Source organism: Chelonia mydas, chromosome 6, assembly GCF_015237465.2.
Source record: "Chelonia mydas isolate rCheMyd1 chromosome 6, rCheMyd1.pri.v2, whole genome shotgun sequence".
NCBI classification, from domain to species: Eukaryota; Metazoa; Chordata; order Testudines; family Cheloniidae; genus Chelonia; species Chelonia mydas.
Window position 1 is genome coordinate 122,025,699 of NC_051246.2, and position 26,072 is coordinate 122,051,770.

The 26,072-nt window shown below is 46.7% G+C and overlaps 1 protein-coding gene across 4 annotated transcripts in view; it reads left to right on the forward strand.

Annotated features, from left to right (window-relative positions):
* The window catches only part of ARMH4 (armadillo like helical domain containing 4), a 111,780-nt gene that overhangs the window by 9,875 nt on the left and 75,833 nt on the right, over window positions 1-26,072 (forward strand). For 2 of the 4 annotated variants that reach the window (XM_037901187.2, XM_043548120.1), the window contains exons 2-4: window positions 603-2,055; window positions 5,196-5,444; window positions 7,416-7,646. In XM_037901187.2, the coding sequence (XP_037757115.1) occupies window positions 618-2,055; window positions 5,196-5,444; window positions 7,416-7,646 (1,918 nt within the window). In that variant the 5' untranslated portion in view covers window positions 603-617. Of the gene's footprint in view, window positions 1-602; window positions 2,056-5,195; window positions 5,445-7,415; window positions 7,856-26,072 lie in introns of those variants that run through there. The other 2 variants (XM_037901188.2, XM_043548121.1) reach the window with 2 other exon arrangements.

Here is a 26,072-nt window from a genome sequence, read left to right on the forward strand (position 1 = left end):
AATTTTGTAACCAGATATCCAGAGTATATTTCACCACTGTATCCTGTTTCTGGGAGAAAAGTGATACTTAGCACCTAGATAGCATTTTATATCTTCAAAGTGGTTGTGATACATTAAGGCCTGATCAAGCAAAGCACGTAAGTATGTGCCTAATTTTAAGCATGGGAACAGTTCCACTGAAGTACGTGGGGTTACTGACATGCTTAATATTACACACAAACTTGCGGTCCTTTGCTGGATCAGAGCCCAATTGGTTAACCTTCATCACACCCTGTGAGATAGGTATATATTGTATGCTGAGCGTGTCAGTGTCAAAACTGGCTGAGAACTCAGGAGTATATGTCTCTAGGTACTAGAGCACGCAGGAATAAAATGAAACCCAGAATGCAGCAGGAATGAGTGAAATAGGTCGTGTTTATAGCAGGGATGGAAAAAAAGTCGTGTCAGTTCCTGACTGGCATCCTCACCACAAATTACCTCAGAGACTATTAACCTGTCCCATTGTCAAGGTGACCCACTTACCTGCATTTATCTTAATTTAATATGTTAATTTGAAGCACGTAAAAGTGACTTATTCGTATATTGTGTTTTTCTTTTCCTAGGACTCACTTTCTGAAATGATCAACTCTGCACACTTCTGTGCACATCTTTCTTCCGATATGAGCAGATCAATAGGATTTCACATTTGCATGGTCACATGCAGCATCCTGCTCAGCTCCACCAGCCTGCAATGTCTAACCTTTCAGAAACCGGAGAAAGACACAGTACAGGTCCAACACACTGCATTGGCAGGGAATGGGCTAGAAGACAAGAGGATGAGAATGCAAAGCTTGGAGAATAACTTAGGCCCTTCTGAGCAATCAACCAGTGTTGCTGTCTCAGAAGAGCCATCTGGATTGTCATCAGAGCCATCTGGGACTTCATTAAACAAGATCTTCACTGCTGAAGGAGAAACACAACACGCAAGTCTTAGTGATAATCTTTTCATAGGCAGAAAGAGCCTCGATGTTTATCCCCCTACAGTGTCAATGGTTGTGGCTGATGAAAGTGAGTTCAGTCCCACTGGGCCAAGCAAAGAATCAAGTGAAAATGGGCTATTAAAGGCCATGCTAACTACAGCATTGACTACTCTCAATCCGGACATTGAGGCTGATGTGCTCAGTAGTACTGTGTTCAAAACGACAGTAGGGGGTAGCACAGAGGCAGGACATAGTTTTATTAGTGACCTGGATAATCACTTTTTTAGGATGGATGCTACAGAAGAAGGGAAGAAGGCAGATGGTAGTTCTGACCTTTCAGCTAGACCCCAGCTTAATAATGAAGAATTGCCCACTCTGCATCCCAGAATCCCAAATTTAGAAGTGGTGAGTGACTACCCCACAAGCCCTTTACTTTTGGCTCATCAAACAGCTGATTCTGAGCCTGGAACACTGGGGCCAAATGTAGGGAGCCCTTTGCAGTTGACAGATGCCCGTGCCTCTGTCCTCACTGCGAAACAGACATTTGTATCCACTGATGCCTCCCTACATTTGGAAACAAAAACGGACAGCAGGCAAGGAAGCTTAGGAGTGGCAGCTAGTGCTGTCACAGGTGCTCCAGCTGTCTCTGTACTGAGTGATGATTGGGATGATACAAAATTAGGAACTATAAATCAGGTAAGAGGCTCAAAGCATGAGGAGAAAAAACAGAACAATGTGGTAGCGGAACCTCCTTGGGCAACGGGAGGAGAGGATGATGAAGATGATGTGAAAAGAGGCATGCCGTTTACAGCTTCTGCACATGCAACAACCATGAAACTAGAAAAAAACGTGTATTCTGGGCCAGCACAGGTGTCAATGCAGGGGGAGGTGATGCCAACAGTTTCCACTGGCCAAACTTCTGTTTATCTCACACGTCCCTTGGCAGAAGCTGAAGTGACTGCTGTAAACACAAAGGAAAATACAGAACCAGTCACAATGGATGATAGGAAAAGTGTCTCCTTGTCATGGCCAGAGGCTGTTACTATGACGGACACAAAATCGAATATCTTCCTTACCCTGGGAAATTCATTAAAAGGTAACTTGCCTACCCACATCGAAATAAAAACCTACGCTTGCCTTCCAACATGGGTATTGGGAGAAGCACCTTTGTTATTCATTTGTCTCCTTAAAATCGAAGAACAAAAGCGAACAAAGATGGCTTTGATTTATAGCTAGAGGCTAACCTGCATCTGCAGTATAAATGTTTAAAAGGCTGCTCTTATACATTTTTGTGCCTGCTATAGCTATGAGTAACAGCTAAGATTGCTAGAAATGAATGAAATGACGAATATACTTTTTCTGTGCATTTTGAGTTTTTGACAACACCTCGTGTAAAATCATAGAATCGTAGAACTGAAAGGGAGGTCATCTAGTCCAATCCCCTGCAGTCAAGGCAGGGCTAAGTATTATCTAAACCATCCCTGACAGGTGTTTGTCTGACCTGCTCTTAAAAATCTCCAATGACAGGGATTCCACAACCTGCCTAGGCAATTTATTCCAGTGCTGAACCACCCTGACAGTTAGGAAGTTTTTCCTAATGTTTCACTCTTTTCACCAGTTTCACTCTTTTGTTGATGATCAGTTCAAGCCTCCCACACTGAAGTGAGATCACTCTCATGCACTGAGCTGATATGTATGCTCTACCTCATGCCCTGGGGAGAAAATGTTTACCAGTAACAGAAGCAGCAAAGCTGAAGCTCAAAAGGCAGAAGCAGATAGACACATGGGGGTTAAGGCTGTGCCCAAGTGTCTGATGAACTTGCTCTCTATATAACCATCACTGGGGGAGGAGAAAGAAAAAAGAAATATAAAAACTGTTTTAAGGAGACTTTTAAAAATTTCTGTGCACAGGACACCATTTATATACTATCAAAAACTTGGGAGGGGGGGTTTGTTAGTAAAAAATTCAAGTTGACACTGTCCCTTTTGTGTGTGTGTGCATATTCCTGCATTCACTGTTCCATAAGGTAGGAACTCAGAGCTCCTACTGGGGCCACTCAGTCTATGGACCAAATTCAGCCCTGGTGTAAGCAAGTGCAACTCCAGTTGGCTTCCAGGGTCGTACCTGTCTTTAAATTGTGTGATGGCTGTAAACTTAAACTCAAGTGCTGGGGGTGTGAACACAGTGAACCATCTTCAAGCCAGGTACATCTGTTTCTGTAGTGAGTTTTAGCTGCAGCCTGTGACTTTGGAGAATCTGAAGGCTCAGTGCAATGATTCCACCGGAACAGCAAGAGCAGGTAACGGAGGGCCTGGAGCCACTTATGTTGTCTTAGATGATGTGGGAATGGAAGAGTTGTTGACCTTCAGCCTCTTCATCCTGGAGCAATTGCTGCTGCTCAAGAAGTTTGCAGACAGCTCAGAATTCTGTGATCTGGCTCAGATTCATAGGCAGTTTATGTGAGCTTGCAGAGAGCTCCAGGCTCTGGTTATAGGTTAGAATTGAGTCACATTGGGTGAACTGGATAGGCAAGGTATGCACAGAGGTAGTCTATGCCTTCCCTGGCTCTGTGCATAGCAGTTCCTCACAGCTGTAGTATTTATATTCAAGAGGAACTAGACAGAACAAGCAATGTGCCACTGACGTGGAAGAGTATTTTAAACCATACAAAACTGAAAATGAGAGAGAAAACAGATTCCTTCCATGAGACAGTGCAACGGTGCTTTTTCATGCCATGAACAGTGGATGCTGCTGCTATTAGTTGTTGTTGTTGTTGTTATTATTTTATTTCTTAGTATTACCGTAGTGCCTAGGAACCCTAGTCATGGGGTAGAACCACATCGTGCTAAGTCCTTCCTACCTCAAGAGGTGAAAAAAACCTCTACACCCCACCTCTGCGCCTGGAAAACAAAACAAAGACAATTTTTGTGTTTTGATTCTGCTTTTATAGGAGTTTGTTAATTCATTACATTTAAGGCTAAGATTTTGTCTTGCATATTTTTAGTAAAAGTCACCGACAGGTCATGGGCAATAAAGAAAAATTCCCAGGAGCCTGTGACCTGACCATGACTGTTTCTAAAAATATGTGTGATAAAATGGGGAGCTGTGGAGTCCCCACAGCGCCCACACCAGCTGCAGGGGCCCTGGCTCTGAGCTCAGAAGGCCCCTACCACCTGTGGGGGCTCGGAGCTCCAGGGTCCCCTGCCGCCCGTGGCTAGGAGATCCAGGGGCCCCTGCTGCCTGTAGCAGCTGGGAGCTGTGGGGTGCCCCCCATGCCCACGGCGGCTTGGAACTGTGAGGGGGTCCAGCTAGCAGTGGTTGCCAGGAGCTACGGGGTCCCCCCGCTGCAGCTCAGAACTCCAGGGCGCCCTTGCCACCTGCAGCAGCCGGGAGCTATAGGGTACCCCCCACTGGCAGCGGCTCAGAGCTCCTGGTGGCCTCACTACCTGCAGTGGCTGGGAGCTGCAGGGTATCCCCACTGCCCACAGTGGCCGGGAGCTGCGGTGTACCTGCACCGCCCCTGACAGCTTGGAGCTCTGGGGTCCCCGCTGCCTGCTCCGCAATTCCCAGCTGCTGCTGGCAGCGGGGCCCCCGGGGAGGTCTGAGCCACTGTGGGCTGAAGTCACGGAGGTCTCTGGAAGTCAAGGATTCTGTGAGTTCCGCGACCGCCGTGACAAAATCGTAGACTTCATTATGTTGTACAGTCACTGAATTATTGCTCTAAACTGGTTCCTTTCATTTACTGCTCTGTGGATTGTCTCAAATAATAGAGTTAGTAATGTGTAAAAACAATACCTGTGGTGATGTGTTTTGTTTTGTTTTAAGATACTTCTTCCAGAATTGGGGGGGGATTTATACATTTTTGAAAGCTGATTATTGATTTTTTTCTAATCACTTAGGGCCTGATTCTGCCAACCTCATTCACACTGAAGAGTGCTTTAGGTTCCAGTCCTGCTCTGAGCGCCTCACAGAGCTCATTGCAGGCTCAAGGCCTTATTTAGTTATTAGATGCATTTATCTGAAGGGCACTCCATGTGGAGTAAGGGTGGCAGAATTGGACCCTTATAGGATAGGGAAAAAAAACCCCGTTAGTTGCTCCCATTCAATATTTCCTTTACCTCTTCCTTTTTGCTTTAAATTTCTTAAAACTTTTTTGGATAGGGAGTTCCACAATTAACATACAAGAAGTCGGTGATAATTTTCAAAATCAAAGCTGAAAAACGTTACTGCCATAGGTGTTACTCAAGAGACGATGACAGCCAGTCAAGAAACTGATGCCACCTTGCCAGTCATGACACCAGCGTATAGTGCTGGACACGAGACCACAAGTGACGCAAGCGTGACAGAGGAAGAAAGCAAGGGGGCAACCCTGATACCGACTGTTTCTAACGTAGCCCAGCTGTCGAAAAAGTCAGAACACTCAGCCACTACTGTCTCCTTTACTGCCACCCATTTGTCTGTTGCAAAAACCCTAGATGCCGAAGGTAGGGTTTTCTGCTTTCATTTCTCTACACGCTTTACTTTTTTCTTTAGGATAAATAAAATCTTACTGGTCTTGTTGTTCCTGTGCCAGAAACAACTTTAATTCAGATGCCTCCTGCTGCATATTATCAGTTCACTATTTTCATTGCAAAACAAGCTTGCCCTGCTTGACTATTTGTGGTGTATTCTCCTCCTCTCCATGGATTGGTTCTGTTGTTCTGGGGTCCTGGCTCCCCTACAAAAATCACAATGTTTGTGTAACCTGGCTATGGCCAAACTATGTTGTCTTGCCCTGTGACTGGGGAAAAAAACCTATTTGAAATCATATTAGAGAACCAGGTTTTAACCTTGGTAGATACCTAGACTAAAACCTGGTTCTCTAACCTAACTGATTTTTCTTCTCCTCGCAAGCAAGAATCAACCATCCTATAACATGCTTTAGCCACAGCTAGGTTTAAATACGGTGATTTGGGAGGGGGCAGAATGACATCAGAAACTTCAGCTAGAGCAGAAGGTGGCTGCTGGCTTTGGTGAGTGAGAGTTCAGGGAGCCCCCTATCCTTGTGCTCTTCCCTGGTTGCCAGTTCATTTCAGAGGCATTGGCTTTTGTCTTCCACTCCCTAAGTGGTTTGTGTCCTTGCTTCTCTAGCCATCACTCCTCTTATATGTGTCAGGGGATGCAGGCCTCTTGGCAGCGTTATGGGCAAGGAGATCAAAGGCAGCTGAGTTGGAGTTCATGGGAGTCAGATGTGTCAGATTATTTCTACCTCTAATGCAGCCACACAGGGGCCCAGAGGGATGTAAGAACTGCCCATGTCTTCTGTGTTAGTGCTGCCTCAGTAGTGGCTCTGGGTGCAGGGGGAAGAGCAAGGACTCTGCTCCTGACAATCTCATCCACAAACTAATGGGTGGGGAAGGTTGGAGAGTGAGCAGGGATGTGCCTCTCACCTGCCCTAGCGCAGCTGGGAGCTCTTCCTTGGACAATATGGCTACAATCTCTCCTTCCTTGGGACTGAGCCAAAGAGATGTGAGACTAATTACTAGCCTTTTGTTGTGGGGAATTAATGAAAGATCTTTATCTCTGGCAGGCATTTGATGGGATTTTCTTTACTGTATCTGCTTGCTTTCCTGATAGACCTTCTAAAGCCTTTAGGGCTGGATTCTGGCTCCCCCAGAAGCACGCCCTGGGGGTGGTATAGAGCTGCAGGAGGACTTCTTGCTACCTCCGCCAGAATTCCTCCTGGCATCAGCCAGGGAGTGCACACCCGCTGCATCAGAAACTCTGTCACCCTTGCAAAGAGCGCGGTCTAGGTTCCCCTTCACACCAAGCTAGTACTGCAAAACTAACTAACTAAAAATCCAGCCAAGGCATAAATACAATAGAAACCACTTATAATGAAACACCATCAATGGCAAATCTAGCCTGGGAGTCTCCTTTTGCTTTGGTGCTCTACAGTGTGAAAACTGCCGTTTGGGTCAGAGTGAGGTTGTTCAGTCGGAAAAAAATGTCCCCTTTCTAAAAAAAAAATAACTCCTTTCTAAGAGTTCCACTGTAATTAATTTGCTGCTAGAGTTTAGTTATAAGTTCATCATCCCTAATATTTTATCTGGGCAATAAACATTTAGATCTGTCTCCTGGTTCATAACTTTATTTGTGCCTCTGAAGTGCTCCGATCTTGTCTCAGTGTAGTGACTGGCATCCCCAGAAGCAACATAAAGTAAAACTAACAGAAGGCTTCTTACAGGAGATCTCCCACACTCAAAGAGCTGTCCCTTGGGGAGTACTGGTTTCATTCATTGCACCATTATACAAAGAGAGCTTTGTGCATAAATGATAACAGAATTTAATAATTCCTTTTTGTTTAAAGTTAAGCCTCCCTTTAAGAATGAATTCTTTAATAATTACTGGTACTAATGCTGCAGGGTTGGTCTGCAATAATTATCGTGGTGGGTATTTATGCTTCCTATTTTCAGTCGTTTTAACAGACCTGGTCACTGTCTCAGATGAGGAAGCAGTCACTGCTCTTCCCGAATCCTCAGAGACCCTCGCTGGAATGAGAATGCAGGTGGAGGAGCTGACCAGCAGAACTGCGACCCTGGCAACTCCAGCTTTGATGGCATCTTCTGTAAGGAGAACTGTCGTTCCATCTGTGAGGCGGATTAGCACAGCTGTCACCTACGGATTGGACCGGTTGGAGTCGGAAGGTACACATGCTCTGAAGGCTAGCATGCAGGCTGGTTTGGTGTGAGATGGTGCACCTGGGTTAGGATGTGCTACTTGATTTTTCTTCACTTTTGTAATTTGACTGGGAGACAGCTCTATGTACATTTCTTACAGGTGCAAATAAGGAGAAACAGGAAAATGTGTCCCCCTTTCACAGGGACACAATGGACAATTAACACTGTGCATCATGCCTCTGAGCATAATTATTGAGTTGGATAGAACTGTATGCTGGAAAAACTTGAGGTGGAGGAACATTCCACTAAATCCCAGTAGCGCTTGTTATTGGTAATGATAACCAACGGTACAAAGGCTCATTTTGGTGCCTCTGTCTCGCACGAACAACACAGTGACCATAAAAATGTATTTAAAGCTATATTCAAGCAATTTGAGACACCTTCCCCCCCCATATTGAAACCCAGTGTCTTCCACAAAGAGATGCTGTTAACGCTCCTGAACAGCGTAAGGAGAAAGAGACCATCCTGAGCGCTGGGTGCCTCACAGTTCGGGGAGAGGGCGGCATTTTAAAAGATCCATATTGGTGCAACGAGAAACTAGTTAAATCTTGAAGAGCGAGTGCTGCCCTTCAGTGCTTAATTTGTAATGAAAGGGGCTCAAGCAATTTTTTTACTTTCATAACTGGTGCGGCAAGCCCAGAGGTGCCGGGGCTATGAACTGCCGAGCCTAGAGATGCCGGGGCTCAGCCCTGGCACAAATGAAGCACTGCTGCCCTTCCTCTGAGCCCACCCCTTATGATCGCCTCCAGCATTGCTCACCCTCGCCCCTTCCGTGGCATCTATTCTACCAGCCACTCCCGCTCCTCTGCCGCTCTCCATCCTCCCTTTTTGATTCCTTGATCTCTGCCTTTCCTCTACCCTCACACCCTTGGCTCCCCTCTCCCACTGTTTGGACTGCCTCCTGCAATCCCAGGCCTGTATCTCCCCTCCCCTTTGCTATCTCTGCTCTTGCTGTGCTAAGCTCTGCCGGATGAAACATTGTGACTGTGCCGTCATTGTCCCTTCAGCTCTGATTAAGTCCCCGGACCTCTCCTGGAACCTCCCTCCCTGTCTCTCATTCTCGATCCAGGAACTTCCCTCGTTACTTTAAAGACAGGACTGACACCATTCAGGAGGGATGTACCATTCCCCTCTCCAGGCTGTTCTCCTTCACTCCAGTCTCCCACATCTCCTTCCTTTTGTCTCCTTCAGCCCTTTTCCTTCCCATGTTCTACGCTATCATGATCCATCCCTTCCCTTGACCTTCTTCCCAACCCCCAGCTTTCAAGCGTGTTTTTGTTTTCCCTACTACCATCCCGTCTCCCATTTCCTGTTTACCTCCAAGGGAATCTGGCCTGTTCTTTTGGCAATACAAAGTGTAGCGTGGGGGGGAGTGGAGCTTAGGAAAAAGAACAAGGGTTTGGGGGAAGGTTAAGGGGTGGAGTATTTAGGGGAAAGTGAGTGGGTTTAGAGTAGGCAGGGTGTGGTTAGGGGATGAAGGTTCAAAGTGGATCTGGAACGACTCATTTCCAGACTCTTTAAAAGTTGGGGGTCTCTTGAAGTTGTAGAATTTTTGTCCTGTGGGAGGGTGTTTAACTGCACTCGGATCCTTCACTCTGTCTGCACAGGGATAAATGAGCCTGTTTTCTGCTGTAAGAGAAACCCTTTCTATTGGGCTCCCGCCTGTTCCCCTTAAACAACCCGAGACCTGTCTCTGTTCTTATAACTGAATGAGGTACTAAGGTCCTGAAATGCATTCATTCCGACTAGGGATACACCCTTTTCTCTGCAAGAAAAAAAAAAGTTTAAAGGAAAAGGACCTCCCAGCCATCCTCCAGTCAGTAGGCTGCCTCATGCAAGGTCATCTGGGGCTCCATCCTGCAATATGCTGAGCATGCTAGTTAGTGGCTGCGCACCTTCCAGTGTCATTGAAGTCAATGGGAGTTGAGGAGGGTGCTTAGCACTTTGCAGAATTGAGCGACAGAAGCAGAGGCTGGGCTTTGCCCCATGCCCAGTGGAGGAGAGCAAACTACAGACAAGCAGCACGTTAATATAAAAAACAGGCAGTTTAAAAATAAACTGCATATGGATGGCGATGGAGGGGAGAGGCTGAAGTGCTATGAATCATAGCACAGCGTGTCAGTGTCAGGGATGTTAATGGCCGTTTTAAAACTCAGTCCTGTTTTCAAGGCAACGAATGAATTTGTTGACCTTCGGCGTGCCATTATCTCATTTCTCAGGACTCTGCTGGGCTGGAGGGAGAATCAGTCGGGTTTTAATTGTAGACATTGGACCAGCTTGTATTTTCGTAAATGTGGTGCAGGTGCCTAGTGCAATGGTTAAGTGGCACATTAAATAATTCTGTGAAATGCCAAAAGCTGTGGTATGGCTGTGAGTTCACAAGCATAGGAGTCAGGAAATTTCCACCTATGAGATGTAATCCCTGGCTTCCTTAGAGTCAGTGGTAAAATGTCCATTGACTTCCAAGGGGGCAGGATTTCATCCCGATTCTCACAGCAAGTAAGGCATAGGTAACGTTTTGCTTTGCTGTGGGTCAGATCCTCAGATCCTTTGCTCGCTCACACCAGGAATCCCATTGATGTCGCTAGGACTAGCCGTGCTAATAAGGGGAGTAGGATTTCATCTATTATATGGTATGGGCCTGAACTTGCACCCGTTGGAATTAATGAGAGTTTTGTCCCTAACTTCAATGGGACCCTGTATATGCAACTTCACTGAGTTATAGCCAATATGGGAAGCATAACATTGAATATCTTGATGTTTGTGCAAAATCAGAGCCCCAGCAGTGAATTAATGGCTTCAGTTTAGTTTCCTTGCTCTGAAAAGAAAACGCCAGTGTCCGGTATGGGACTGTGCACTATCGAGCACACAGCTGAACAATGTTTTTTTCTAAATTTTCTTTGTGCTGAGTGAGCTACAAACTCCACTACATTTTTGTCCTTGGGCAAGCTGAAACTTTCTTTTTTTGGAAGTCTTTTTACACTGTATTGGATTGAAAAGAATAAGGTATTTTTAAAGTGATGTTTCAGTAATACACATACAGATGGAACACACAGGCAAATATCACAGTGGGTTGAGGGCCTATTAGCTTTCAAGAGTTTGAGTTAACAACCAAACCAAGTTAGAAACCCAGGATAGCAGGAGCCCCTGCCTCTCCCGGCATGAGCCCCTACACCCATCCCCTGTAAGGAGCCTCAGCCCCTGAGGGAAACCCCTTCCATCCCCTCCCAGGCTCCCCTCCCTGCTGTCTCGATGCTTCCTTGGGGGAAGGGACTTTAGGGTCTTCCCTTCTCTGCCCCACAGCCAGCCCTGCTCTCCCACTCCCTGGGCAGTGGGGGCAGCACAGGCTTCCCCTTCATCCCCCTCTGCAGCTTCTTACTGGGCCTGGCTGCTGGGGGCTCATTTTAGCACAGCCAGCCCTCAGGACCAAGCTCTCCGCAGCCAGCGCCTGCGCCCTGGACGTACAGCTTCCCAATCTCCCCCAAATGGAGCCCCTGGCCTGTGCCTCCCCCCCAACCCTGGCTCCTTATCCTTCCCTGCTGGCTTGAGGCTTCCCATGGTGCCCAGAGGAAGTGCCCAGAGGAATTGCCGCAGGTTCCAGCAGGAGGACCTCGCAGGCAGAACAGCACTTGGGTGCTGGTCGTGCTCCCTCCAGAGCTCTGGTTGCCTCCGCCCCCACCCCTCACTCTTCCTTGCTGGTTTGAGGCTTCCTGCTGGTCCCTAGTGCTGCCAGGCACTACTATAGATTCCGGCAGGTTGAGGGCCCAAGTGCAAGCTTGCTTCCTGCCACATAAGATTCGTGGTAGGTACCAGAGTAAAGGGAACACTGCAACTGAATGTGGCTCTTTGCAGCGCACATACAGTTCAGATTTCACATGCTGTGGTCCTGAATGCCCTCTCAATGCACTGTGCCTTGTGGCTCTGACACCGTGAGAAATGTACAGGGTTGGGGGTTTAGCTGCCAGATGCGCTGGGCCACTTCTCAGACCTGCTTTTAAAACAGGAAGGGACATGCATCTTTCATAGCTCCACTAAGGTGCAAATACTGCCCCTCTGACAGTGGGGGCTCCCCTGGCAGGAAAACGGATACAATTCCACTGTGCAAGAGGGGAGAGGATCCCGAGGCCTGGTACAGAGCTCAGCACCCTAGGGGTTCCCCTGCATACCAGCACAAAGGGGGCAGGTATGGGTGGAATGTATAGGAATGGGACTAGAGTATCCTCTACTATGCAGATCTTCCCATCTTTCCCCCTGCAGAAGGAGCATGCCCCAGGCAGCCTCAGAGCTGTAGCGCTGTATGCAGAGTGGCTCTACAGACAGAGGAGGCAAGTATTTCTCCCCCAACTCTTGCCCGTGCTCCCTGGAGCAGGCCAGCATACAGCCCAATACCTGGGCTATGCACTGCTGTGCAGGATTATAATGGAATGCACCTGTACATTGGTGCATGCTGTTCTGCTTCACTCATTCATGCCATCTCTGTTCTGTAGCTGGTATTTTTCAAGTCTAGCCAAATGTACATTCCTCAATGAGGACTACACGCATGCCAAGTTTGATGTTTTAAATCTCATCTGCTTCAGTTCTCCATGTGCAAGAACAAGTGCTTGAGATTTCTGTTTAAACCCCCTCCCACCCCAGCCTCCGAAACCACCCAAACCCCTTTTATTTCACACTCTGGTCATTCAACTGGCTCAGTCTTCTACACATTTTTCCAAAAAACCATTTGTCTCTGAACTGTGATTAAGCAGGAGAAGTTTCTCCCCAAAAGGTCATTTAATTTGAGAGAGAGGAGCGTATACATTAATGAAAAGCAGAGGCTTGCAGTGAAATTGCTGAGCCCTGGCTATAATGGGCTAAAATCTGCTCCCTTACAGCCTTGCAATCTCATTAAAATTTTAAGTGAGGTCACAGGGGTGTAAATAGGAAGGGAGTTTGGCCCAGTGTGGTGAACTAGCTCCACCCAGCTTTTGAAAAGTCAGAAAAAATGGGCAAGATCCAAATGGTTTAAATCAAAACAGACAAATGGATCAATTATTAAAAAGCTGTGGATACAGATTTTTTCATTTCTCCCTATTTATTAATGCTACGTAGAAGTGGGAACTGCAGTATTTTTGATACACACTTGGCCTCTGCATCCTTTTCAGCTTTTATCAGCAGATGGCAATACCCCCCAGATTTTTCTGCTTTCTTGCTGTATCTCGTTCCAAGATCTTGCAACTGAAAATGAGAGCACCTGTTTAACAAAAAGACCGGTTTCAGAGCAGCAGCCGTGTTAGTCTGTATTCGCAAAAAAGAAAAGGAGTCCTTGTGGCACCTTAGAGACTAACAAATTTATTAGAGCATAAGCTTGTGGCACTAGAGCATAAGTCCTTGTGGCACTAGAGACTAACAAATTTATTTGAGCAGCTCACTGTAGCTCACGAAAGCTTATGCTCAAATAAATTTGTTTAACAAAATGTTGCATCAAAATAAAAGTTTGTATTATTTCCCAAACCAGTGTATTGGTGTTTTTTGTTTCTCCCCCCACATCATGAATGTGACTGAAGAGAACATCTCTGCCAGGGGTAAACCCAGCCACGCCTCATTTTTCTTAGCGAGCTGTGCAGGAGGTGAGGGGATGCCCGGCATTCAGTTAAGAACATAAGAATGACCATACTGGGGCAGACCAATCATCCATCTGGCCCGGTATCCTATCTTCTGATAGTGACCAATGCGAGGTGTTTCAGAGGGAATGAGCAGAACAGGGCAATCACTGAGTGATCCATCCCTTGTCGTCCACTCCCAGCTTCTGCCAGTCAGAGGCTTAGGAACACCCAGAGCATAGGGTTGCATCCCTGACTATCTTGGCTAATAGCCATTGATGGACCTATCCTCTATGAACTTATCTAATTCTTTTTTGAACCCAGTTATACCTCTGGTCTTCACAATATTCCCTGACAATGGGTTCCACAGGTTGACTGTGTGTTGTGTGAAGAAATACTTCCGTTTGTTTATTTTAAACCTGCTGCCTATTAATTTAATTGGGTGACCCCTGGTTCTTGTGTAAAGTGAAGAAGTAAATAACACTTTCTTATTCACTTCCTTTACACCATTCATGATTTTATAGACCTATATTATATCCCCCCCCATAGTTGTCTCTTTTCCAAGCTGAAAAGTCCCAGTCTTTTAAATCTCTCCTCATATGGAAGCTGTTCCATACCTTTAATCCACCTTTTCATGTTTTCTTACTATATGTTCCATTCTATGCATCCGATGAAGTGAGCTGTTGCCCACGAAAACTTATGCTCAAATAAATTTGTTAGTCTCTAAGGTGCCATAAGTACTCCTGTTCTTTTTGTGGATACAGACTAACAAGGCTGCTACTCTGAAACCTGTTCTTTTCTGTACCTTTTCCAATTCCAATATATCTCTTTTGAGATGGGGCAACCAGAACTTCATGCAATATTCAAGGTGTGGGCGTACCATGGATTTATATAATGGCATTATGATATTTTCTGTCTTATTATCTATCCCTTTCCTAATGGTTCCTAACATTCTGTTCGCTTTTTTGACTACCTCTGCAAATTGAGCAGTTGTTTCAACAGAACTATCCACAATGACTCCAAGAACTTCCTTGAGTGGTAATAGCTAATTTAGACCCCATCAGTTTGTATGTATAATTGGGATTATGTTTTCCAATGTGCATTACTTTGTATTTATTATCATTGAATGTGCCATTTTCTTGCCCAGTCACCCATTTTTGTGAGATCCCTTTGTAATTCTTCGCAGTCTGCTTTGGACTTAACTGTCTTGAATAATTTTGTGTCTTCTGCAAATTTTGCCACCTCACTATTTACCCCTTTTCCCAGATCATTTATGAATATATTGGACAGCACTGGTCCTAGTATAGATCCCTGGGGGCCACCACGTTTTGCCTCTCTCAATTCTGAAAACTGACCATTTATTCCTACCCTTTGTTTCCTGTCTTTTAACGAGTTACTGATTCATGAGAGGGCCTTCCCTCTTATCCCATGACTGCTTACGTTGCTTAAGAGCCTTTGGCGAGGGCCTTTGTCAAAGGCTTTCTGAAAGTCAAAATACACTATAGCCACTGGATCACCCTTGTCCACCATGTTTATTGCCCCCTTAGAAATCTCTATTAGATTGGTGAGGAGTGATTTCCCTTTACAAAAGCCAGGTTGACTCTTCCCCAACAAATCATGTTCATCTACGTGTCTGATAATTCTGTTCTTTATTATAGTTTCAACCAGTTTGCCTGGGACTGAAGTTAGGCTTGCCAGCCTGTAACTGCAAGGATCACCTCTGGAGCCTTTTAAAAAAATTGGTGTCACATTAGCTATCCTCCAGTCATCTGGTACGGAAGCTGATTTAAATGATAGGTTACATACCACAGTTGGTAGTTCTGCAATTTCATATTTGAGTTCTTTCAGAACTCCTGGATGAATACCATCTGGTCCTGGTGACTTATTACTGTTTAATTTATCCAATTTGTTCCAAAACCTCCTCTGTTGACACCTCAATCTGGGATAGTTCCTCAGATTTGTCACCTAGAAAGAATGGCACTGATATGGGAATCTCCCTCACATTCTCTGCAGTGAAGACTGATGCAAAGAATTCATTTAGCTTCTCTGCAATGGCCTTATCTTCCTCAAGTGCTCCTTTAGCATCTTGATCATCCAGTGGCCCCACTGATTGTTCGACAGGCTTCCTGCTTCTGATGTACTGAAAAAGTTTGTTGCTTTTAGTTTTTGAGTCTTTGGCTAGTTGCTCTTCAAATTCTTTTTTGGCCTTCCTAATTCTACTTTTACACTTGACTTGCCAGAGTTTGTGCTCCTTTCTGTTTTCCTCAATAGGATATGACTTCCAATTTTAAAAGGATCTCCTCTGTCATTCCTGTGTATTTTGTACCCTGGTATCACCATGTCCCGTTGATTATCATCATTCCACCAAGTTTCTGTGATGCCTGTTATATCAATATCCTCATTTAATACCAGGCACTCAAGTTCACCCATCTTAGTGTTTAGACTTCTAGCATGTGTATACAAGCACTTATGAAATTTGTCACTTTTTAGCTGTCTGCCATTATGTGATGTAATTGAATGGGACTCTTTTTCATTTGACTGTTTCTCTTCAGTTCCTATCTGTACTTTCTCAACTTCTATCCTCTCCTCTTTACTAAGATATAGAGAATCCCTGTTTAATAGAGCCTCTCCTATCGGATATCTCTGTACAAATTGTGTGTGCCTCCGCACCTGTTGGCTTTCTGCCTAGCCCTTTGTTTAAAAACTTCTCCTCTGCAACCTTTTTAATTTTACATGCAAGCAGTCTGGTTCTGTTTTGGTCTGGTGGAGTCTATCCTTCCTGTATAGGGTCCTCCTTTCCCCAAATGTTCCCCAGTTCCTTGTAAACCTAAACCCCTTCTCCCGACACCATCATCTCATCCGCAAATGGAGACCGTGCAGTTCTGCCTGTCTAACTGGCCCAGTGCATGGAACTGGCAGCATTTCAGAGAATGCTACCAAGGCGATCTTGGACTTCAGTCTCTTACCAAGCAGCCTAAATTTGGCCTCCAGGACCTCTCTCCTACCTTTCCCTATGTTATTGGTACCTACGTGTAGCATGATCACTGGCTCCTCCCCAGCATTGCACATAAGCCTGTCTAGATGTCTCGAGAGATCTGGAAAATGATCTAGCAATTAAAGATTGGCCATTTCTAGGTGAACCTCTAGCACGAAGTGTTTAAAATGTTAATATTTGGCTCTTAACTGAGCTATTCATTGTTAACACCTCACTCGAGCCATCCCAGCTGTAACAGATACACCAGATACTGATAAGAAGGAAGCCCTGAGCCCTCTCTACTTCCTGGGGTGTAGTGTCTATTTTAATTTATCAACTTGTTCCAAAACCTCCTCTGTTGACACTTCAGTCTGGGATAGTGCCTCAGATTTGTCACCTAAAAAAGAATGGCTCAGATGTGGGGATCTCCCCCACGTCCTTTGCAGTGACAAAGAATTCATTTAGCTTCTTCACAATGGCCTTGTCTTTCTTGAATGCTCTGTTAGCACCTTGATGGTACATGAGAGAGCTGGAGTACCGGGGTCAACCGGAGAGTGCTCTCCCATCGGTTTAGTGGGGTTTAAGCCCTGCTCGGACAGCAACAGGCCTATGCCTGTTAGTGACCTGCATGGCAGCTGCTTGAAGTGCCTGGGGGAATCCCATATAAAAGAGAAGTGTCGCATCTGTAAAAACTTTCATCCCAGGATACAGAAAGAACGCGACATTCGCTTGAGGGCCCTCCTCATGGAGGCTGCTCTTCTCCCAGCGCTTCAATTTCGGTGTGTAGTGCACGTCCGGCACTGGGCTCTTCCTGGCACTGGTCCCCTTCGCTGGTGCCCAAGGAGAAGGCCAAGAAGAGGGACCTGGCACTGAGCAAGCCGGATCAAGGGGCATCGGGCAAAGGACCCTGCTCGAGCCGCCTGCCCACACCGGAGCTGCAAGGGGGCTCTGCCCCGGGTGTTATACTTAGAAAATGAAAACCAACAGGATCTTATTTATGGGATAAGGCAATACGCCATATTTATTGTGAATACAGAAGGAATTAAAGTAAGCAATCAGTTATAGCTATAACATTCCATTCTCTCACACATTCATTCACTCATACACACAGAGTTCTGCAAGGTTGTTATAGTTACCATCTGGAGGTTGCTCATGCCAAGTCACTGGCCAGGTGGCCTGGACATGAGGATGAAGCCGAGTCTTGTCAGATGCGCATCCGATGCTCCTGGAGGGTGGTTGCAGAACCAAACTCAAAGTTCTCAGTTTTTAGAGTCTGTCTTTCCTTCTCATTCAAATCCATAGGGTTTGCTTTGTTATGCTGTTTTCACGTTTGAAGTGATAATCAATCACAGTTCTTACATTTGAAATGATAGTCCGTCATGCAGATGGCACAGCAGTGACGGCTTGTTGTTATCTTGTTCTTCAGTTCTTTGGCCCCTCCGTTTTTGGGGTAGTTTGGGGTGGATTCCAGTTTGACTTACGGGGTCATCTGGTTTTCTTCATTCTGCGCATTCTTTGGCTGGATGTTCCTGAGTAGTTATTATTTATTAGGCTGGCGCTTTAACCTTTTATTACTTATTCAAACATTTAAACATACATTTACAATCACACCCTATTTCATTTAACATAACTATTCTTAAATCATTGAGGCATGACAGACTCCAGTGAATCTATCCATGCCACTGATTACACATGAAAAGAAAACTAGCAAGATAGGATTATAAAAGTGGAGGAACAACAAATCTTGTTCTTGATTTCAGAAAAACATTTGTAACATGTTGTTATCTTATCACTTTTAGGACAAACTCTTTGTCTCTGAATGAAGAAAAGGAGTACTTGTGGGATCTTAGAGACTAACAAATTTATTTGAGCATAAGCTTTTGTGAGCTACAGCTCACTGAATGTTTTTCTACAATTAGCACAGACCTTGAAAACTAACAAGCCTGCTTCAGTTAGCACAAACTCAGCAGGCTGAGAGAACAGACTGAGAGACATATTTCTTTCTAATAATACAAGCCAAATCCGGGGTCTGTACTGGACCATATTTTTCTGAAAATAATTAATGTATTAATTATTACTTTTAATCCAACACGGGGAGTACCTCCCCTAAGGGACCCACCACCAACTCCGGAGAGCGGTAGGGGACCCAGGCTGATGACCCAATCAACACCCTCTCAGCTCCCAGTTCCTAGGGAGCAATGAGTGCTCCTGCCACCCAGCTAAAGCTCCCTACAAGGGCAAGCTGGCCGTGAGAGCCTCCCAGAAGGCGAGCGAATGCCACCCGTCTCCGGAGCCAAGGCAGAGCCCTGTGTCGCCACGCCATTGGTTTCCTCGTCAGCCCAGCTCACTGATTCGCCGCTACAGGTCACCGGCGCTGCATTCCTCGTCTCCGCCCTCACGCCAGGGCTCGCCTAGAGAGAGACGCCAATCGTCTCACAGTTGGCATTGGTCGTCTTCGCACCAACGGTCATCGTCACTGAGGCCTCGGGGATGCTCCCCAGTTCGGTGCCGCTCCCCTACTCCCGGCACCGGTTGGATATTCCAGCAACCAGTCACCCCTAGCTATCGTTAGCCACCAGATCCAGGCCTCAACTGCCCCGCCCTGGTTACTGGAGGAAGAGGACTTCTCCGGCATGGGGGGAGAAGGGGGAGGGTTCAGTCCCTCGCCTAGACAGCAGCGTGACTGGGCTCCGGAAGGTGCATCCACTGTGGTGATGCCAACCTGGCACCAAGGCCAGTGGCCGACACAATGGCCCTTTTGAAACAGCTGGGGCATACCTGTTATGCTGATGGCCCCGTCCCACCAGTCCTCGGTCGCCACATCGGACAAACCTCAGTTGGCACCGGCGGCCCTAATGGCACTGGGCTTGGTTTAGGATGCACCGGTGGGCTCTACGGTGGAGGAAAAGGTGCCCACCCCGAGACCCCCTTCCCCTGCAGGGGAAGATGCCCTGGGCCCTCCCCTTGTAGTCCAGTCATCCTCCTCCTCTCTGGACAAGGTGGTGGTGGGGCCCTCCTGGGCTAGTCCACCAGATGACTTCAGAGATTATCAAGCACTGCTTCTCTGGGTGGCCACCAACTTGGACCTCAAGGTGGAGGAAATGGAGGCGCAATCGGATACGCTATTCAGTGTGCTTTCTGCGTCCACCCCCGCTTGTGACACACTCCTGGTACACAAAGGGGTCCTGAATATTGCCAAGACCATCTGGCAAGCCCTGTCTTCCATTCTGCCCATTTCCAAGAGGGTGGAAAAGAAGTATTCCGTTGGTCATATCGGCGGCCAGCAAAAAGGACAAGCAGGGGCCAGCCAGTTCCACCCCCAAAAATAAGGAGGCCAAGAGACTGGACCTTTTTGGAGGCAAGATTTATTCCATGGCCAGTCTCCAGTTCAGGGTGGCAAACCACCAGGCCTTTTTGGGGCGCTATAATTTTAACTTGTGGGACTCCCTCCTTAAGTTTAAGGACTGCATGTCCCAGGTGGCTGCTCAAGAGTTTGGAGCTCTGGGGGAGGAAGGTACTGCAGCAGCTCGGTGCTCCCTCCAGATGGCCTGGGATGCGGCTAATTCGGCTGCCAGGGTGGTAGCCTTGGTGGTGGTCATGAAGTGTAGTTCCTGGCTCCAGACCGCCGGCCTGTCCCAGGAGATGCAGGCCTCTATTCAGGAGCTCCCGTTTGACAGGGTTGGCCTGTTCTCCAATCACACAGATGCAAGGCTACACGGCCTAAAGTACACTCGGGCCACCCTCTGCTCATTGCGGGTGCATACTCCTCAATCTGCACGGCAGCCATGCCAACCGCCGCCACCACCAAGGCAGTGGCAGCCACGGCAGGGACCTGCAAGGAGAAGGGACACTGGGTTTTAGCCACCACTGGCCTTCATCCTCCCACTCACCGGCGCAACCTGGCCTGGCAAAACACTGCAGGGGCCAGAAGCACTCGTTTTGAGGGTGCTCTTGAGAGCGATGCACCAGCCACCTCCAAGGATCTGCCCCACGTTTTCCTCGACCATCTTCGTCCCTTCCATTCGGCCTGGTTGAGGTCACCTCAGACCGTTGGGTGTTGGACATCGTGTCATCAGGCTACACCCTCCAGTTTTCCAGTAACCTTATACACACTAATAATATACATAATTGGACAGAACAACGGGTTTCAGCAGATCATGACCTTTCATAGGATACCTTACATGGCATGCTTTGTATGAAATATCACTGCCATATATAAATGACGAATATGGGTTATAGGATGCCATTCTGAGATACCTGTATCACAGGTAGCAACTTGGGTACTGCCCTATAATTCTTTTTAAAATTATATTAATTTTAATTCCCGATTTGGGCAAATGAATTTTTCTTCTTTTATTAAAAGAACCTTACTGCTCGGGGTAGAACAAGACATTTCTCCTCTGCTATAAATCTGACAAATGGCTGTTTCTTAAAACTTCTGGATAACGAGAATGTTAGTGAATGGTAATGGCAAAGTTCTGAATGCTGAAATCTTCTCCCATGAAGGTTTTCTTGAAATAAAAATGAAGGGCCAGATTCATCCTGATGTAACTTCATTGACGCCAGTCAGGTTACAACAAGGATCCATTAAGTGGTCCTTCCCCTTTCACTCATTCCCAGCTTCTGGCAAACAGAGTCTAGGGACACCGTTCCTGCCCATCCTGGCTAATAGCCATTGATGGACCTATCGTTGTTACTATCCCTTGTCTGTCAGGTACCCGTTTCTCACTAGGAATTCTCCCCACGACTGCTGCTGCATCCCACGCAGTCAGATGCCCCCTCTAGCTGCAGAAGGTGCCCTCAACCTTAGTAACCTCTCCAAGGTGATAAGGCAAACAGTTGAGAGGTGACCCCTCATTTATATGGTACCCTCAAGGATAACCCCATCCTGGCAGCGCCATTTGAGGTTCCCTCTCAGCCCTCAGTCACTCGCTCTTCACCCGTCTCCTCCTCTGGTAATGGATGTGGGGCAAGGATTGGCTACAGAAGGTGTACCAAGGATCCTTTTTTCAGTGCCTTCCATCTCATTTCTGTCTCTTTCAACATGGTCACAGCGGGGAGGTGGGAAACCTGACACAGTGCCTAGCACAGTGGGTTCTTAAACTGACACAGTGGGTCCTTGACTAGGGCTTCTAAGAAATACTGTCACTACTACTAATAATAATAATTAATAACAATTCAGGTTTGCTTCTGTCTGGAATCTGCCTGATTTTTGTAATGACCTAAAATCCATGGGAATAATAAGGAAAGTGGATGATGCCAAAGTAAGAAACTTGAGGGAATGTTAAGCCAGTCCCAGGAGCTTGGCAAGGCCATTCTCCACTGGTGATGGGAAAGCTGGTCCCACGTGCTCTCTGACCACAGCACCAGCTGTTCCTTGTTTGTTCCCTGAACAAAACTGCCTTTTCCCTCTGTGGCCTACCTGTCTGCTTCCGAGCACTGCACCCGCAACACTTCCTCTGGCTGTCTGACACAAATGCAACTGGGATCTTTTATCTATATGACCCTGGCCATTCTCTGGCCACTCCACTGATGAGTGCAGAGCTGCGCCCTTTGCATGCGCCACAGAGAACTCTTTCGGAAGGAGAGAAGTGCTCACACTTTCTTCTGTGCTGCACACTGCTGTGAGGTTTTGTGCAGTTCCGTAATGTAAAATTATCTTTAATTTGTATTTGTTGTTAACCATAACATAGAGGCTGCTTGCCACTAGGAATCAGAAAGGTCCCTGGTAAATTTACTGCAATACTGCTAGTAGACCAACCTGTCGCAAGTTATAATGACAATTTCTAGTGATTGATAATATAGCTGGGGATCCTAGGTGCTCAGATAAGTCTTTTGACACTTATCTAAAGCTCTCCATGTCCAGACATTCTTCCATCACTGATTCTAATCTCAGCTTCCGACAAGTTCTAAAAGCTGTCAGGTGCTTAAGGGAATAAAAGTCCATTGGGACATGAGCTGCGGTGTATCACACCTCCTGCTCTCAGCACTCCAGCTGCTCATAAGCTATTCTGTATCTCTGTTCCAGCTAGGAATTCTCAGTAGCCAATTAAGTTCCTAAGGGTTTTTTTTCCTGCCTGTTTTAAAGCCTTCTAAAAATAACAAATTTTATAGATCAAATCCTGCTCTTCTTCCCTGAGCCAGGGGCCTTCTGAAAGGCAAAACTTCCGTTGACATCAGAGAAGGGCAGGGTTTTCATTTTTTCATTTATTTCAGATTCTGTCCTCAGCTACATATGCATTGCTTCTCTTTATTTCAGTGGCGGCTGGGAATGCATACTCCATTGCAAGCTCCTCGGGACAGAGACTGTCTTTGTGTGACGTATGTAGTGCCCAGCAAAATGGGGTAGTAAGCCTTGATTGGGGCACGTAGGTGCCACCACAATGCAAATCATAACAAACTAATGAACTGAGAGGCAGGATTTGACCCAGAGACAGGGAGTGTAAAAACATAGCACTAACTTTGTAAACTAGTGTTTACATGAAGATATAGCAGCTAAGGGTATATATAAACAAAAAGGTAGTCCCCCTCTCTGGGCATCTCTCTTAGCAAGAAAGAGACTATATATGACCCCCATCACCACAGTATCTGGGCACCTCACAGTCTCTAACCTCACACCCCCTATGAGGCAGAGCAGTGCTAGTATTCCCCATTACAGATGGGGAACTGAGGCACAGAGAGGCTAAGTGACTTGCCCAGGGTCACACAAGAAGTCTCTGGTACAGCAGGGAATTGAACCCATGTCCTTCAAGGGCTAAATGAGTGTCCTAACCACTGGGCCATCCCTGCTGTCACGCCTAGCTCTTCTATGTTGCAGGCAGAATATGGAAAAGATTTGGGGCCAAAATTCAGTACTTTTCCATAGGCCAGTGCCTAGTCAAATTAATCATGAACCGCTGCCATACGGGCAGCTCTGGCACACTCCCTTAGTCTGTTGGTCATTGTGGCTTCCATCCTAGGCATCTGTAACCACTTTTGTTTCTTTTACCTCTGGTGCTGTCAGAGCCCTGGGGTGCCCAGCGATGTACATGAGCGCAGGGAAACATTGTCACGGTGGGGTTCACTCACTGGAGTATTCTGGGGTTCTGCTGTGCAACATTTGCCCCTGAATGCTGGTCTGCGGGAGCATCAGGTCTGCGTGTGGATTGTCTGTCTCTGTCAGTTTCCTCTTTTGCCCTTCCCAGCATTTGTGAAATGTGCTGTTGTTTGGAGGCAACACTTCCTCCCAGTGACTGGCAGGTGGCGCTCTTCACTACTCTCACGGTTTGCTGAACGGTGGACAGCTGGTGACAGGATAGGGAGCTTTTAAAGGCCTTTTTCAGACTGTGAACTTGCGGTAAAGGTAGAGAAAAAGGGGGTGCAGCATTCAGGAGCCATCCGTCCAATAGGGATTTTTACCAGTGATTATGCCAGAAGGCTTGAATCCCCTTGATCTTTGTGGTGTGATCACGAAATGGACATCACAGTTTAGGGACCACATCTCTCTTTGTAACCGCTCTTTTCAGATGTGACTAGTGATTCCGGCCGACTAGTGATTTTGATTTTTGGGTGCCCAGCTTCAGATGCTTTGCAGGGGCATGATTTTCAGAAGCGCTGTTACCTGCCCTTTAAAAGGCACCTCAGGTTGGGCTCCCAAAAATCAGTAGTTACTGTGGAAAAATTTTGGCCCTAAATCTTTTTCAGATTTGAACTTGAGTCCATATTTTCTCACCTGCTGCCCAGCTCTCCCCACCCTCCTTCAGAGCTGGGGGGAACTCTGCTAATATTCTAGTTTCTGCTGGTGTTTTTTGCCCCCCTTCTGTCTGCTATTAAAGCTTAGAAATCCAAAGCTGCTACCTTCCTTTCTGGCAGCATTTCTCCCAGCAGAGAACAAAACAGGGCTGGATTAACTTTTTGTGGGTCCGGCGCCAAACATATTTGTGGGCCCCCATGGGGGCAATGGGGCATGGCAGGGGGGGTCAGTCTCCAGAGCCTGGGGCCGGCTGGGGGCAATGAGGCAGGGGATGGCACGGCAGGAGTAGCCCTGCTCTGCAAAGCCCAGCATGAGGACACCGGTTTACAAACTGCAGCTGCCAGACACACACTGGCCCACCCAGCCCTGCAGTGCCAGTGTGCCCTGCCCAGTGCCCCACCCTAATGCCCAGTGCCCCCTTGCCCAGAGACTGCCAGCACTGGTCTGAGGCAGGTGGGGCCCCACAGGTGGCGAGCAGCAGAGACCACCCAGCCAGAGCCGCGCTGGGGAGTGGGGCAGACCCAGACCCTGGGACGTGACCCCTGGGAGCCCGTTCAGTCAAGCCACGCCACTGGCCCCACGCCCAGGGGTCAGGCGGGAGGGATGGGAGTGAAGAGGAATGAGCAGTGGGTGGGGCCTTGGGATATAACGCAGGCAAAGCAGGGTGTGGAGGTGGGGCCATGATCTGGACTCCGGGGCTCCTTCTGAGTATGGGCCCAGCGCCACGGAGCCACTGGTGCCATGGTAAACCCGGTACTGCAAAACACCTACATTAATTTGTCTTTGCAACTCTCCTGCAAGCATTCTCCTCGTGACCCACCAGGGATACGCTCCAGCCCTGTTCATAGAGGCTGACTGTTTTGGTGTGAGCTCATTCAAAATGGCAGTGAAAGTTCTTGTTGTTTATTTGAAAGGATAGGAAAAGCAGAAGGACAAAGCCACTGGAGGATGAAATACTCCTGTCTTTCTCCTATCAAAGGTAATGAGAATCTAAGGGGCTGATGGTGCCCCGAAGTTCTGTTCATTACTCTGCATGGCATAAGTGTTCTTAGAAATGACCTTTATGCTAAATCCAAATAGCGTATCACTTGCATAAAATTCTGGAATTGAATAAAACTCATCAAAGTGCAATTGTCTCATCTGAAGATCTGAAAAGCAATGTAGCCTTTTAAAGCGGATCCCTGATGATATAAACACTTGTGTCATGCACCAGTCTTTGATACTAATGCAGCACGGCACGCCGAAGGCTTGTAAATGGTAATGCCATTCTCATCTCTGAAATATTAAGTAGAGGGAGGAACTCAAAAAACAATGAATTCAAAACTTGGGTGTCCTCCCCACAAAGCAACGTCCTTTCCAAAAGTTATTCCAGCTTGTTTACTAGTTCACTCCTGGACCCAGACCTGTTAAAGTGTAACCGCATCCAGTAGCAGGGTAAAGCAGAGCCATGTTAAATAAGGCACAGCTCTCAATGTCGTGATAAGTATTTGAGTTTTTCACTCTTATACTTTGCCTTATCTAAGCTGAGCTGCTCCAGCTAACTGCTAAGGCAGCAGTATATGTGGGACCCAGCTCTGAGCCCAAATGACTCACCTATTAGAAGTATCCAGATGTGGATTTTTCCTGAAATGTTTGTTTTTAACACAGGCTGAGGCCCACTGGCTGGAATACACTTCCAGCTGCACGGTGACAGTGTCTTCCACTCTGATTACGTCTGTAGAGCAGTTTTTAACAGATCAAAGTGCGCTTTACGTAAATGATAAACTACAGCGATATTATGTTTGTGTAGGCTGGCTTGCAAAAATATTTCTGATCATTATTTATCAGCTTATTGCCTTTTCAGATGTCCAGCACTCTAGCAATCAGGTGAAAAGAGGGTCACATGCTATCTTAATCCTACTGGATTCTTTCAAAGACTTTCTGAAGACAGAGTGGGTCAAATTTTCAGCTGGGTAAATCAGTGTAGCTGATGGAGCTATGCCAGTTTACACTAGCTGAGGATGTGGCCCACTATTTTTGCCATAGTGACTCAAATGTTTTTTTTTTTTTAAAGTGGAGCCACCTAGAAGTACATTTGCCTAAACTAAGTAACCATGTGACACTGCTGT